Consider the following 14,759-nt stretch of genomic DNA (forward strand, 5'->3'; position numbering starts at 1 on the left):
AGATGGAGGTGCTTCTTTGAAATGGAATTGCATCTTGAAGGTGAATATGGAATCAGTGTATGGGTGCATTGGGGTTGGTGGGCCTGTATAGTTGCATGCTGAGTGATAGTATTCTTTTCTCCACCATGTTTTCTGTTTGAAGCCCTGGGAAATTTTTCTATACGTTGTATATTGTGGCATTGTTTATCTACCTCAAGTGCAGATGCATGACTCACATTTGCTCTGACATTTATTATGAAAATGTCCAAGCAGGCAGCAAAGTTTAAAAGAATGTCACGGTGAACACACTGTCTGCTTGTCAGCTCGTCCACTGTTTGTGTTTTGGTGCACTCCCTTTCTGTGATTCCCAGTTTTAAGTCTTCTCCTCCCTTATGAGCCACTAAATGCAATCTTGGTCATTGTTTGCCATTGATGTAACTGAGTGGTGTGGATTGAGGTACAGAGAGTAAGGGTTTGCTGGGCTTAGAGTACCAAATGCTGGGAAGCTGGAGACGGGGTGCTCACATCTGCCTGCTTAGGAGTCTGCAGTGCCCCAAGTGGTGAGGGTATCACATGGCCAGGCAGAATGACCTAGCTCGGGTCCTTCACTTCTCATAAAGCCACAGCTCTACCCATTTAGGACCCCACTCTTAGGGCTTCATTTCCCCATAATTAACTCCCAGATTTACATCTGCAAATACCACAGATGCGTTTTGGTGGACTCATTTAAACCATGGCAGTTGATGAATTTTTTTAAAACAGTATTCATCATTAAATATGAGCAAAACTGTACCTATATTAACCTTATGATTATTGTTGAAACAAGTCAAAAATAATCCTTTTTTCCCCTCAAAATAATTCTTCTGGAGAATCTATGGATGGATATAGTTCACTGCCAGATTCTGAGGCTAGGTTCCCACGAATTGAGAGAAGATGGTCTTTGTGCACTATCTGGAACCTCTGGGGCAGTACAAATTCCTGTCATGTGTTGAGATTTTAATTTGGCATATTTGTGAGCCTGAGTGAATAATTGTGATAAGCAGAAGAGCTTATTCCTTTTCTTGCCACTTCTGCAAGCATTTGCTTAAATCAGTTGTCAGATAAAAAACAAAACATTGTTTTACTTGTCTTTTTTTTTCTCCTTGAAGTGGTTCTGAGTGTTTGGCACTTTGGTTCTGTTCCGTTCCGCGGTGCTGGGGAAGGAGGTAAACCTTCATCCAAGGACTCTTGGACCAGGTGTTGGGCCAGGCTCATGATTCTCAACAAGAGATGGGGAGTGAGCTTGTCCCCCAGGGAAAAGTCTGTGGACATTTCTGACAGTCACAGTGAGAGACTGTGTATTGGGGTCCCCAGAATGTGCTCAGGCTTGGTGGCTGTGCACAGAGACAGGATACAGAGCATGGTCAGGACAGGGAATGGGGACAGGGCTATGACCAGGGAAGCCAGGTGCAAACTTTCAAGTGTCCACTCCCGATGCAGTGGCATGGGACATGCCTGATGCTCCTGGCAGCAAGTGGTGACAGCATGTATGGATGCCTGTGACCAGGAGACTGGACATGCTCAGCAGCAGGGCTTTTGTCGGAAGCTGATGTCCAGATTGCCTCTGCAGAGCTTGGACTCCAGGGTACATCACACGGTCGTGAGGGCTGCGTGTTTGCAGTTCAGGCTTAGAAAGCCTTTCTTACCAGTTTTCAGGTGGTGGGACTTTCCCCTCACCCAAGTGTCCCAGTGCCAGCCCAGGGGCCAGCCTGACACCCAAGCCTCTGAAATTCCACTGCCTGTCTCTCCCATCCTGGGAAGCACTGGCCACAGCGGGCACCTGGGTGGGAACCAGCAGTGCCACCACCGCGGAGCAGCCCCTGGACATGGCGTCCTTTGTAACCTTCTGTAGCACAATCTGGCTCCTTTTTATCAGTTTAGGGGTCTGAATTCCCTCCAGATTTCATTCCGGGGAAGAAAACACTGAAAATATTTAGCACAAATAAAGCCAGGAAGAACAAACCACTCCCAATAGTTAAAGATCACCTTCAAATAACGGGTTTGGGAAGATTTAAACTATTACGTGGGTGGTTTAGCTCTAGGAACTGGAGCTCTCTAATTTATGTGTAACTACACTGAAAAGAAGCCCTTCAGTCAGGTCACTCAAAGCTTCAGTTCATTTTTAAAGTTCCAGTAAGAGACCCCCCCAAACAACCACGGCAACAACTCCAGGAAGGTAGAGACAGCTCTCTTCTGGGACTCGGGAGAGAGCCAGGCTGGGTGACCTCCGGGCCTCAGGTTGGTCCATCGCTCTTTGTGAGAGTTACTTTTTAAGGGAATTCCCACATCTCTGAGGATCGCTCAGAGTAGTAAGAGCTCTGTTTTTATTTTTACTTTAAATCTTTCAGTACTTTTTCAACGGGAAGCTGAGGATTGTTGGTATTGATAGCTTCTCCTCACAGCAGTGTTGGCCCCATCTGGAATTCTTGTCGTTTTGCTTCTGAAAGGAACTAAATTGGGAGTTTACAGCGGTAACTGTTGAGGGAGACTCTTAGGTTCTCAGTGTGACCTGACTTTTGGATACCAGGCTGCTGGGAGGAAACATGAAAGTCGTAGCTAGTAATTTTAGTCTTCCAAAGAAAAACAAATCCACCTTAAAACTGAGTTTGCTCAGAGCTAAAATGTGAGCATATTCTGCCAGCTGTGGGTCAGGGCCGGAAGGGCTGGCACATGGGCAGGGGACGATGCTTCGGTTCCCATCTCCAGGTTCTGCTGGACGCGTAGCCCTGGCAGAGAGTCTAAAAGAACTTCACCTCTTCTCCATGAGATCGAACCTGGAGTCCTGCTTTGCTGAGGTTCCTTTGGGCATCACACCTGGACATCTGTATTTATTTCTCCACCTGTGTAGGAGTCTGCATATTGAAAACCACCCCTTCTTAGCATCTCCAGTTCCGGCCAGCACCGCACGGCATCCTGCTTTTCTGCCTCTCCGTGTTTGGAGCTCCGTTCTCTGTCTACCATCATCCCTGGCGACCCCGCCCTGTGCTGCCTGCTGTCTCCTTTTACCCCAGCTCAGTCATCCTCCCCACACGCCTGGGTTCCAGCCCTGGGGAGATGTGACTGTCACCCTCATCCTCCTCAACCTGGGCACCCTTGCGGCTGCCCGTGTGCGTGCCCCGCTACCCGTACCCGTCCTCCCATGTCACACCCTGTCCCCAGTGCAGGGCTTCTCACTGTGGCTCCTGGTAGAGTTTCCTGCTGGGTAGCAAAAATCCCACCACACATACCAGTATCATTCTCCAGTAACCCTCACTGTTAATTAAGGTGGTTTCCTGCTTGGTTGTGTAACTACATGCGTTTGGTGGCAGAGATGGCGTCTCCTGCGGGACCAGCCCAGAGCAGCACCCAGTGCGTTATCTTGCCATTGGTGTGACTCCTCCCTCAATGCAGAGTGACTCTGAAGGCTCGGGCTGGGAGGAGAAGCCGAGAATCTGGGTCGGTGCCCACAAGGAAGACTTGCGGCCATGAAGTCTCAGTGTAGTGTCCAGTGAGTGGTAACTTAGGAGGGGCTCAGCCAGCTGACCAAGCTCTCTCCTCGGTGGGCTGCTGTTCCGTGGCCTCCTAATCTCCTCCGCCCTCAACCTGGCCTCTAGGCTCAGCCCACTGCAGGCGGTGCTGTCCAGTAGGACTTGCCGCGAGGAGGAAGGAGAGGTGGCCTGTGTTTGCCACGTGGCCACTGAGCGCTGCATGGTGGCTTCATGCTTTGGGAGAGAGGATGACTTGCTGAGTTAGAGTGGCTGTCCTTAGGATGTATGAGGATGGTTCTTCCCAGCTAGATGCTGTGAAGAAGACTGAGGAGGTAAGGAAAAATAGCTGCTGGCTTTATTTTTCAAAGCCTGAATGACAGCAAAAATAAGAGAGAGAGAGAGAAAGAGAGAGAGAGAGAGAGAGAGAGAGATGCATTCACCAACAGCTAGAGGTTTTGGTCCTGTCTCGTTTAAGCCTCTTGGTTAGCCTTAGTATTTTTCTGGCCAGTACCAGTTTCCTGGATTTAGCGAGTACTGTTTAGCATGATGGATGTCTCCTTTGTTCCTGGAACATGCTTTATCTGAGTTGTGCCATTAGTGGTGACCCCTGAGGGTCCCTCAGCCTGCACCCCTTTGTGGCCGTACCCTCTCTCTGCCCTGTGGAAGCCTGCCCTTCCAGGAGGGAGTTACTTACTATCTGGTCTCTCCGAAATCATCCTCTTGTTCAGCCTTACTAATTTGGTGTCGACTTTCTTGTTTTGAGGGAGAGGGTCTCGTTATGTTTCCCAGGGTGGCCTCAAACTCCTGGGCTCCACTGATCCTACCATCCATCTCAGGGCTGTGAGTGGCTGGGACACATGTGACTGCTACGTTCAGAGGTGTCTTGTGTGGAGCTCCGCGTGGCAGCAGCCCTGTGGAAACCCTTCCTTCTCTCCATTTTGTCTTACGCATCCTCGCATAACACATACTGTGACCGATTCCATGCTTGGGTGAAGAGTTTCCCTCCTTCCGGCTTTCAGCTTCTCTGCTGTGCCTATGGCCTTGACCGCAGGCCTCTGCCCCACGCGACAGTACTGCATCTGCTGGATCTGCCCATCTCCAGGTGGAGGAGCGCAGCTGGCTCCTGCTCAGCTCCGAGATGCAGACCGAACTAAGGGTAACATTCTGAGGTCCTGTCCAGTACTCAGCCTACTGTCCGGGTTCTCTCTGAACCCTCACAGGGTGCTCTCTAAACTTGGTCCATCTTGAGCTTTACTTCACAACCTTAAGGACTTTTCCTAGTAAAATTTTAATAACATTTCAGCATGTAAATGAAGCATACGCCATTTTTTTAAATAGCAGCTAATATTTTAAATATTCAGCAATTCTCCACTGTGTAATTTCTAAACAAACAAACAAACAAATAAACAGAGAGAAGAAAATGAGGCAATGTTGAGAATAGTGAGCAAACACTTGTGGCCAGCCTTGCGGTGTCATCGTCTGTCTAACCCTGATAGCCGATGGGCTGTGGTTGCCAGTGAGCTTTTTTCCTCCTCTGCAGTCCCCGGCGATACTTCCTCCTGTCCTCGCAGATGGCCATCCATCCTGAGTACAGAGAGGAGATTGAAGCCCTGCAGGCCAAACATGGAGAGGCCGTGCTGGTCCTGGACAAGTGCACCAACCTCTCTGAGGGCGTCCTTTCCATCCGCAAGCGCTGCCACAAGCACCAGGTCTTCGATTACCCCCAGGTGCTGCAGGTGAGTGTCCCTCGTGAGCCCACTCAGGCTGCACAGGGGTTGCTGCCACTGGGTGAAATTGACCCGGACACTAGGAGTGGCTCTCCTGAAGTGTCCCCCCGGGGGGAAAGGAAATTTAGTAGTGCTCTGTGCTGGGTGCGCCCCTTCAGGTGCTGGGGTGCCTGGCGTACTGTGTTCCTGGGAAGCTGCTTGGCCCATGCAAGCTGATACACTTTTTCTCACACGCATTGCATTATACTTCAGCAATGCAAATCTGTTAGGTTTACAGCGAGCCATAGAGGCAGAGCACACAGCTGTTGTATTTTGCTTTGACCCTTGTGCTCATGGGCCAGTCCAGAGAAATGTCTTTCTCCAAGACGGCAGTTGCATCACTGGACCACGCTTCCCTGTGTTTTCTTGGGAGTGGGTGGACTTTGGGGTTGTTTTCATTTTGTTGGATTTTGGTGGTTTGCTACCCACGGTGTGCCCTACCTGTCAACGTCATTTCCTGACACCACCAGCATAGCAGTGCCTCCTTAACCAAAGGCAAAGCAGTTGCTTTGGGGATCTCCTATAGATGACTGTTGGACAGTCCAAGGGTGTCCAGGGCTAGGCAGGGAAGATTTGAGCTGTGTTCCCTGATATTTTTAAAATGAAGATCAGGTTAGCTCAAGGAGAAATATCAAGGACTCAGCCCATACTGAGATTATTAAAATACTTTCAAGAAGAGCTGCTTGCGTCTCCCTCTGGAATGTCTGGCTGATAACGGTGCTGATGTGAGCAGGTATTTGTAATAACCTGTGTCTAGACAGGAAGAATGGTTGTCAGCACATGTGTCCACAACTGGTTGCTACCTCTGTGGGCCAGGCTGCATTGCCACCTGCACCCCGGGTGCCCCGGGGGTGCTCTCCCTCCACGAGCTGCTTCTCCCCTGTTGCCCCAGAGGACAGCGTGATATTGATTTTCATTATAGTTCTTCTGAACTCTTCATTTTTCTAACTTTAAAAGTTGCACCGTTTTATTTCCTCCCTTCTAAAAGGCAGAAACTAGGGGAAACTGAGAGTTGGCGAGTCAGGGTCTTTCCTCACTATTTTTTCTGTACATCTCTTACCTTCCCATGCATCCCCACTGACAGGGTTTAGGGAGCGACTAGGGATCGTTTTTTGAGATTTTGCGTTCATTAGATTTATTGTTTTAGAGAGACCACATCTGTCTGAAGGTCTTCTCAAGGTGCTGCATTCTTTGAGCGGGCACCTTCTGTGGGCAGACACTGCTAGACACACTGTGGGAATAGAAGGGTGAACAGAGACTTGATGGGATCAGGGCTTCCTGCCTTCAGTGGGTCCTCTGGAGAGCCCTACAGTCCCCAGTCAATTGCCTTACGAGGGGCTGAGGTAAGCTGCACTCTATAGTGAGTTTCCCTGGCACCCCGCCGGTGCAGGAGCTCCTTATCTAGAGAAAGGCTGTCCCTGTGGGCATGCGCAGAGCAACAGCCCTGGAGGCCCTGAAGTTATCCCGAAGTATGGAGATGCAAAGCATCGTGACCAGCTACGCTCTTCATATCTTACAGGTGAGAGCCATTGCCTGTTGGCATTTTGGGATCAAGATGCCTCACAGTTGAAACCTTGGGAACTTCATGGCCTGCAAGGATGCCTGTGCGTGGGTTATAATCCTCAACCTCTGCTTGTGTTCCTGCAGGAGGCGACTTTCTGTGTGGTCCTGCGCGGAGCTCGGCTGGGCCAGGCGGCCCTGAGTGATGTGTTGCAGGCTGGCTGTGTCCCGGTTATCATTGCAGATTCCTACATCCTGCCTTTCTCTGAAGTCCTTGACTGGAAGAGGTGAGTGTTACTGCCTACTAAACTGTAGCTAGTATTGTAGTTCTCCCAGTGGTAGAGATAAAGAGCCCCTCAGGCACTGGAAGGCGTACCTAGCTTTGAGAGCTGTGGGTTAAGCAACCCTCATTTGAAAATCTAAAATCAGAAATGTTGCAAAATCTGAAACTTTCTGAGTGCTTTCATGGTGCTACAAGTGAGAAATCCCACACCTAGCCTTAGGTGATACGTCACTGTCAGAATGCTGGCATTACCTTGTGGCGATGAGTGTAAGGTGTATATGAAACGTAAATGAATTTCATGTTTCTTGGCTCCTATTCCCAAGGTATCTTATGATATGTGCAAAACCCTGAAACACTCCGAAGCTAGCATGTCAAATAAGAGATTCTCAGTCTGTTCCACTGAGGCTGCTTTGCTTCCTTCCTGCCAGGAGACTTAGTCCATTGGCTTAGATCGGTTCAACTGGCCCAAATCTGCAAGCTGGCAGCTTTTGTAAGTCAGACTTTATCGGAACACACCCACACCCCTTCATTTATGTATTTTGTGGCTATTGTTATGCTACTTGGACAGCGCTGAGTGATTGCACCAAGATTGTATAACTTCTAATGCTTCAAATGCTTACTGTCTGGCTCTTTCCACAAAACCTTTCTCTAGCCTCTAGCCTTCAGGACTGCGAACTCAGCTTTGACTGCAGAATAGACTCACCTGGACTGCTTTTTAAAAAGCCCAGGGGAGCCTGCATTTTGAAGCTTTCAGGCCATCTGGTTTTCAGGGCTGGTTGGCCACGGCTGCGATGTGTTGAAGGTACACAGTACACAGCTGGTGAAAGCCTGGCAACAGCTCCAGGGATGGCCAGGCACAAGGGGCTGCTGCCTGGTCACCCTCACAGGACAGCCCTCCATTCTGTTTCTTTTCCGTAACACTTTGGAGGTGGAAATTGCTGAAAATCGGTCCCTTTGCAGTGATCCTTCTCAGTCTTGCTCTTTGCCTCTTCCAATTCTTCTGATATTTTATCCAAGTCTGAGTGGCACAGTTATTTGAACAATTTTAATGGGACTCATTTGTTCTTTTTTTTCATTCATCTCTTACTACCTGGAGAACCGATTATGAATAATACCGAGTTTTGCTTCTGAGGAGGCTCAGATCTTGTGAGGGAAGACAGACCTGCCTTTAACAGTCTCCCTTACCTGAAATGATGGGAACCAGAAGCGTTTGGGGTTTCAGGTTTTTGATTTTAGAATACTTGCATCACATTATGAGATATTTTGGAGAATAGACCCAAGTCTGAATGTAAACTTCATTTATGTCACATATTAGACATTGTTTTTAATTTATTGCACAAAGCAGGATTTCATCCTGTGGAATTTCCTACTCCTTGTATCATATTGATACTTCAAAACATTTCAGAGTTTGCAGCATTTCAGATTTAGATTTTTGAATTGGGACGTTAGACTTGAACAACAGGCTGTGAAGATGCCTTAGAGGATGCTAGCACAGTGGCGGTGGAGGCTGGAAAAGAGGATCCTGCCCCTGCTTGAAAGAGGAGAAAGTGAAGTCTTCCTTCCAGCTTAGAGAAGTGATGGGCCAGGGCCAGAGAAACTTCCTTGAGCCCCTTTTATTTGCCAGGTACCATTAAGTGTGGCATTAACAAGACAATGAAGGTCAAACTTTCCCTCTACTGTATAGTGGTAGAAATAGACAAGTGCTCCTGTACTGTGGGGAGATGCGGCCCTGCTGTTGGGGATGCCCAGGAGAGAGACAGAGAGGGAGGGCCCCCAGGGGCTTTGCAGGGGTAGTGACCACAAGCTGGGGGTGAAATGTGATTTCTGTGAGAATCGTGATTGGCTTGGGTAGCTGTGATTATGGGTGAGTAGCGGGAGGCTTCTGGGTTTGAAGAAAGCCAGCTCTCTGCTGGCTGGATTTGTGATCGTGGCCAATTGTTTAATCTTTTTTGAGCCTCAGTTTTGCTGCCTGCCTAGTAGAAGCCATTGACTTAGTTCACCAGCATTTGCCAAGGGCCCACAGTGCACTGGCAGCCTGCAAGGGTAGCAGGGGGTGTGGGCTTCGGTGTCAGTAAGTTCCCTGATGCGAGGACCATCCCAGATTGCAGTGCCCTGTGGAAGAGTCCTATGCGGGGCCTCCCTTCCTCGCCCACCTTGTCAGCGCCTCTCCCCTGCCTGTCCTAGGCTCCCTGTGCCCCACCCCTGGGCTTGCTTTCCTGTGCTTTGCTGTCACACTGCAGCCAGTGTGCTCTGCTGTGACCCACACTCTCTGCTTTCTCCCCGGCTGCTGGTATTCCCTGCAACTTGCCCAGCTGCTATGTCCTCAGGCTCTCCCCTTTCCTACTCCTCAGGCATCCTCAGCCCTCCCTGTCCCTCTCTGATTTGCTCTCCACTGGCTTAGGACATAATCGGGCCTCTGTGCATAAATGGCAATTAAATGGGAGGGTTTGTGTGCAGGACTGCAGTGGGTAAGCCACTGTTAATACAGCAAGGTTGGAGAAGAGACAAGAGTGGGTAGGGAGGGCGCAGTTCACATTCAGAGGCCATGTGGCGGCCAGAGTGTAGTTTGTTGAGTGAGAGAAGATCAGACATGGAGGCCAGTGAGAGATTAATATGGGATGTGAGGGATCAGGGCTGCTGAGAGGACCGCGGGGAGAACATCCCTGGAAGATACGTGGGACTGAAGCTGCTCCTGGTGTTGTTTCTGCTCATGAGAAGACGGCACGGAAGTGCTTCTCAGGGTTGAAGCCGTGCCAGCTGTCCCGCTGTCATCTCCAGGGCATCCGTGGTGGTACCGGAAGAGAAGATCGCGGACGTGTACAGTATCCTGCAGAGCATCCCGCGAAGACAGATGGAAGAGATGCAGAGACAGGTCAGTGGCCGGGCCTGGGCAGGGGGTGTGGAAGTGGGGGGCTCCGGCTCGAGTGACCACATGGGGTCCGTCACCTCATTGCATCCGCTCCCCAGACTTAAATGATAAGAGAACAGGCTGCGGGGCGCGTCCAGCAGGCCCTGAAGTCAGCTCACCGAGGTTGCTGGACTCCACAGAGGTTGGTTCCCCCCCCCCCCCGCCCCGGGGGCGGGGCGGAAGGGTCTTTAGCATCCAGAGCCACAGCCTTTGAGAAGCCGAAGGTACTGTGAGTGACAGAAGGAACCAAGCCACTTTCAGCTGAGACCACAGGACTGCTGCTGTGCCCACAGGGAGCTGAGGGGTCTCTCCTGTCCCCGCAAACAGTGCCTCCCTCCCCTTCTGACACCCCTTCCTACCAGCTCTCCGGATGCTTGAAGGACCTGCTGGGTGACTTCTTCAGGCCCATTTCCTTTCTTTCTCCTGGAAGAAATTTAAAAGACATCAAGCAAGAAATTTAAAAGACTATTCCTAACTTGGTAGCAAGTGTTTTTTCTCTTGTCTTCCTTCCTTTCTTCCTTCCTTCTTTCTTCCTTCCTTCCTTCCTTCCTATCTTTTTCTTTTAATGGATGTTTTAAACATTTTACTCTTTTATCAGAATCGCCCCTGTGGGAGGACTTGGGAAGAGGCTGGGAGGATCCCAGCGCACAGAGCAGGCTGCAGGCTTTGGACAAGGACAGACAGTGCTGGGTTTGGGTGAGGAGAGGATCTGGGTCTCCCACTGCATCTTAAACGCATCACCGATCTCTTCTGCTGCTCTTCGCCCGCCTGAGCCCAGCTTGGCTTTCCTCGGGGAGTAGGAAGGAGCTGTCCTGGGCCTGGGCCGCGGGGACCATGTCTGCTCCTCTCCAGCTTCCACATTTGGTTGCTGTCCTCTCTCCTGTCCTCTTCACCATGGGCTCTAGGTACCTTGCTTTGTGACAGGCCCCTTTGATTGTCGTTTTAGGGTTTGGGACAGAGTAAAAGTGGCCGTGTTCCGTCCACCGTTGGTATTGTGGTCCTTGTGTCAGTCAGCTCTCTGTCACTCTGACCTGCAGCGATCAGCTTACAAAGACAAAAGGCTGATTTTATCGTACAACTTTGGAGGTTCCTGCCTCCACGTGGGTGAACGCATTGTCCTTAGGTCCTGGCGGACTGGCAGCGCATCATTAAGAGGAAGTGGAGGAAATAAGAAGTAACAGGGTCCCCTGCAAGTCCACCATGGTGCCTCCAGACCTCCCACTGGGTTCCCGCTCTTGAAGTTTCCACCACTTCCAAATACTCTACCCTGGGGGCCAGGCCTTTGGGGGTTACCCAGGGTCTAAATTGTAGCAACACCAGACTTCTCATGAGGCAGCGATAAGGTTCTTAGGTCGCCTGGTTGAATGTGAGCTCTGGGGACACGCTGTGTGCTTGTGGACAGGGATCCACCCTCCCGGGTCCCAGACACTCATCTCAAAACGTCTCGGCATTCTTACTGGCAGCAAGTTGCAGGTCGATGGTCTCCTCCCTGCTGCCTCTCTGTCTTTCTGTAGCAACCACACGTTCACTTTAAGTCCATCTGAGTTTTAGTGAACCAGAACTTCAGGCTAGAGGTTTCTAGATTTTCACAATAAGCCTGGGGTTCCTAAAACCTGGATAAAAGAAGATGCCCTTTGAAGAGCCAGGGCGTTTGTGCTCTTTTATGTTTGTCCCTCTTTATGTCATCTTTCTTTATTAATAAAGTAATTATACAGTCTGATGCTAGATCACATTCTGTCTTCCACAAGATTCTAAGCCAGAAAAGTTCAAAAGCAACTTGGGAGGTGACTTGGAACAGATCCTGTCCAGTCACCTGTCCACTGCACCTCCTTCCTGTTGAGAAAGAGAATCATTTGGTTCTTCAGCAGCAGCCCAGCCGCCAGCTCCTAGGAGCCCGGTGATCTGCAGGAGCAGAGCGGGTGCCCGGGCCCAAGGCAGGGCTGCCTGGTGTTCTTGGTGTGGGCTCAGACGCAAGGAACAGTTAGAGGGAATGAATGCAGGTCATTTAAAATGGGTTGTATGCAGGTTTTCTGGGTTCAGAGAGACACATGGAGTCAGAAGACTTGGGTTTGAGCTCTGGCTCTGTCCCTATTACTTACATGTCCCATGACTGTCAGGTCACCGGGACTGCCTGTGCTTGTGTTTCCTTCTGTATGAAATGATGATATTGGCAAAATCCCCTCCATGTTCCGTGCAGCTGCTTACAGAATGATTGAAGTCTGGGCCCTAGCAAGATTATTAGCCTCCCTAATGATACTGCTTATCTCTCTGCCCCTGAGCACCTCTGGTCAGAGACCTCTGCGGTGGTGGACACCCTTCGTCGGGCCACCTGACCACAGAGGGGCATCGTGGCACCCCCTTCTCTCCTCTGCTTTCCCATTCCCTCTTTCCTGGTGGTGTTCTCGTACTGCCCTTAGTCTGCACCACACTGCCCATTAGTCTGTCTCCCTTTACCTGAGTATCCAGTGGATCTACATTTCTAGACTGGGCCAGTGGCCGCTAGATGTGAGATGATCTGGCTGAGGTCCTTCCTGGTGAGGTATAATAAAGGATGGCCAGGTTTGATTCCTTCTGGATGCTAGTAGCACTCTCCCCTCTCCCAAGCTGTGGCAACCTAAAGACATCCCTAGACATTGCCACATGTCCTCCTTGGGGTGGGGGGCAAAAACGCTGCTTTGAGAACCACAGTTCTACTGATAGGGGTCATCTGTGAGATTAGAGCACATACAGCCAGCTTCATGTTACTATAAGGAAACACCTGAGGCCGTAAAGAGAAGACTGGAGACTGCAGCCCACGGTCCTGCAGCCCACTGGTTTGGCCCCCGGAGAGGGCAGTGGCCAGCAGTGGGGGAGGCCGCTGGTGGAGGGAGTGGTCGCAGGACTCATGCTCACTCCCACTGGGCACCACTTTGAGGTCCACAGAGCCTCTCAAGGTGCCCCTCTCCATGGGCACCCGTGGTGGACACTTACCTACTTATCCAAACTACTGCTGAGGGAGGCTTAACAAAATACGTTCCTCAAATATTTCTGTCATTTTGCCTTTTACTTACCTCCCATTGACTGAATCATTGACCTTGGCGGGAGTAACTGAAAAGACAGCGTACACCTGCTTCTGAAAAGGTCTTGCACTTTGGTGAATTCCCTGACTTAGGGACATCAGATCCGGGTGTTTTTGTGAGACAAGCCGGACTTTTCAGGGGAAAGCCGGTTGTGTGGGGCCTGGCTCCGGAGCCTGGACCCTGTGTTCTTGCAGCTGGTCAGAGCTGGCTTACGGCAGCTGCAGCGCCAGTTGCAGCCAGCAGAGGTCTCTGTCCACTCGTAAGTGACTCGGGCTTCCTTCTGCATGCGTAAATCTTGCCAGGAATCCTGACTGCCCAGACTTTTTCTTCAGGTAGATGGTGTCCTCATGGCTGCCCCGGGGGACCAGCACTCAGGTGCGGAAGGAGCAGGGCGTGGCCCAGGGGCTGCCTTCCCCTGCCAGCGGGAGCCCACGTTTCTAGACTGACCCAGAAGCACGGGGCGGGGTCTCAGTGAGCAGGCCTTGTGGCAGGTGAGGGGTGTGGTGCGAAAGGCACCAGTGGGAGCCATTGATGTAACTTGGGGTCACCAAGGGAGAAAGACCTCCTACCTTGACTTAGGGGCAATAGCCAAACAGCTATAAAGTCAAATGTGAGGCTAGAGCCTAGTGTAAGAGCTGTAATTAAGCTCACATCATACAGTCTGGCATATAGACAGTGTCCTGGAGGTCACCAGTGAGTGGTCACAGCACTCAGAGCATTGGATGTGGACAGTCCAATAGGGGCCGGCAGAACAGTTCCTTAAATTAGTAGAGGCTAACCATTGAGAAAGGATAAAGCTGATTTATCACCAGTTGCCTTTGGTTGTCCTGTGAGCGAATTAACTAGTTAATTGATTTATAGGAACCCTAATTGTTTTCTTCAGGAGGAGATTTGGGTGATAATACGGAATCTGTCACCTTACCCACAAAGGCTCATAACCTTCTTGGGGTGCATGGTTGGAGCTCAGGGAGCCGCTGAGAAGATGATACCACGCTCCAAGGCATCTTAGGCCTGAGACGGAAGGAGAGAGTGGGTGACATAGTGGGAGGGAGACATAGCGTTTGAGGTGAGCTTGAAAAGGGAGCATTTTCTTATTTTGGAAGGCAGGAAGAAGTCTGCAACTGAATATACGTTTCTATGATCAAATAGCACATTGGTATCCTCAGTCTGCCTTAAACCACCCGAGAAGGTACACAAGCTAGCTTGGCGGGCTGGCTGGACACTGGTCTGTATGGGTAGAAATGTTTGTGTGGACAGGGAGGAGGGTGTAAGTGGATCCTCAGTTTATCTGTCGAGCAGAGTTTCCAAACATTCTTTTATTGGTCAGTGGCTCCACCAGCAGCGACCTCTGACCCCCGCCACACTAGGAGGTGGAAGTCAGGAGCCTGCCTTGCCTTTGAACTCTTCTTTGTACTCAGTTGGCTGGGAGCCTTTGAGGTGGCAGAAAGGCTCCTATCTCCTTCCCTCTCCAGCCTTTAACTCTCTGGCTAAGTTAAAATGCCAGTTTCTTTTCAATCTCTGCTTCCTCTCCCTGTACCTTCATGGCTTCCTGTCACGTATACTAAATATCTGTGTTGCAGAGAAGTACTTGGTGATGCCGTGGGCCGATTAGCAAAGAGCCAAAACACTTCTGTGTAACAAAGTTCACCCCAGGCTGCGGTGCCTTTCCTGCCGGAACTAGAGTTAGGCCTGGTTGCAGTCGAGACAGGAGCACAGGAGGCCATCACGCAACAAAGTATGTGTGTGTGTGTGGGTTTG

At 50.5% G+C, this 14,759-nt stretch overlaps 1 protein-coding gene across 1 annotated transcript in view; it reads left to right on the top strand.

Moving 5' to 3' along the window:
• The window catches only part of Ext2 (exostosin glycosyltransferase 2), a 134,649-nt gene that overhangs the window by 18,711 nt on the left and 101,179 nt on the right, over nt 1-14,759 (top strand). Inside the window, exons 5-7 of the mRNA XM_003465100.5 lie at nt 5,026-5,221; nt 6,899-7,038; nt 9,813-9,906. Of these exons, the coding sequence (XP_003465148.1) occupies nt 5,026-5,221; nt 6,899-7,038; nt 9,813-9,906 (430 nt within the window). The remainder of the gene's footprint in view (nt 1-5,025; nt 5,222-6,898; nt 7,039-9,812; nt 9,907-14,759) is intronic.

This window comes from Cavia porcellus, unplaced genomic scaffold (genome assembly GCF_034190915.1).
Source record: "Cavia porcellus strain 051 isolate PalLab524CR breed Dunkin Hartley unplaced genomic scaffold, mCavPor4.1 scaffold_17, whole genome shotgun sequence".
Taxonomy (NCBI): Eukaryota; Metazoa; Chordata; class Mammalia; order Rodentia; family Caviidae; genus Cavia; species Cavia porcellus.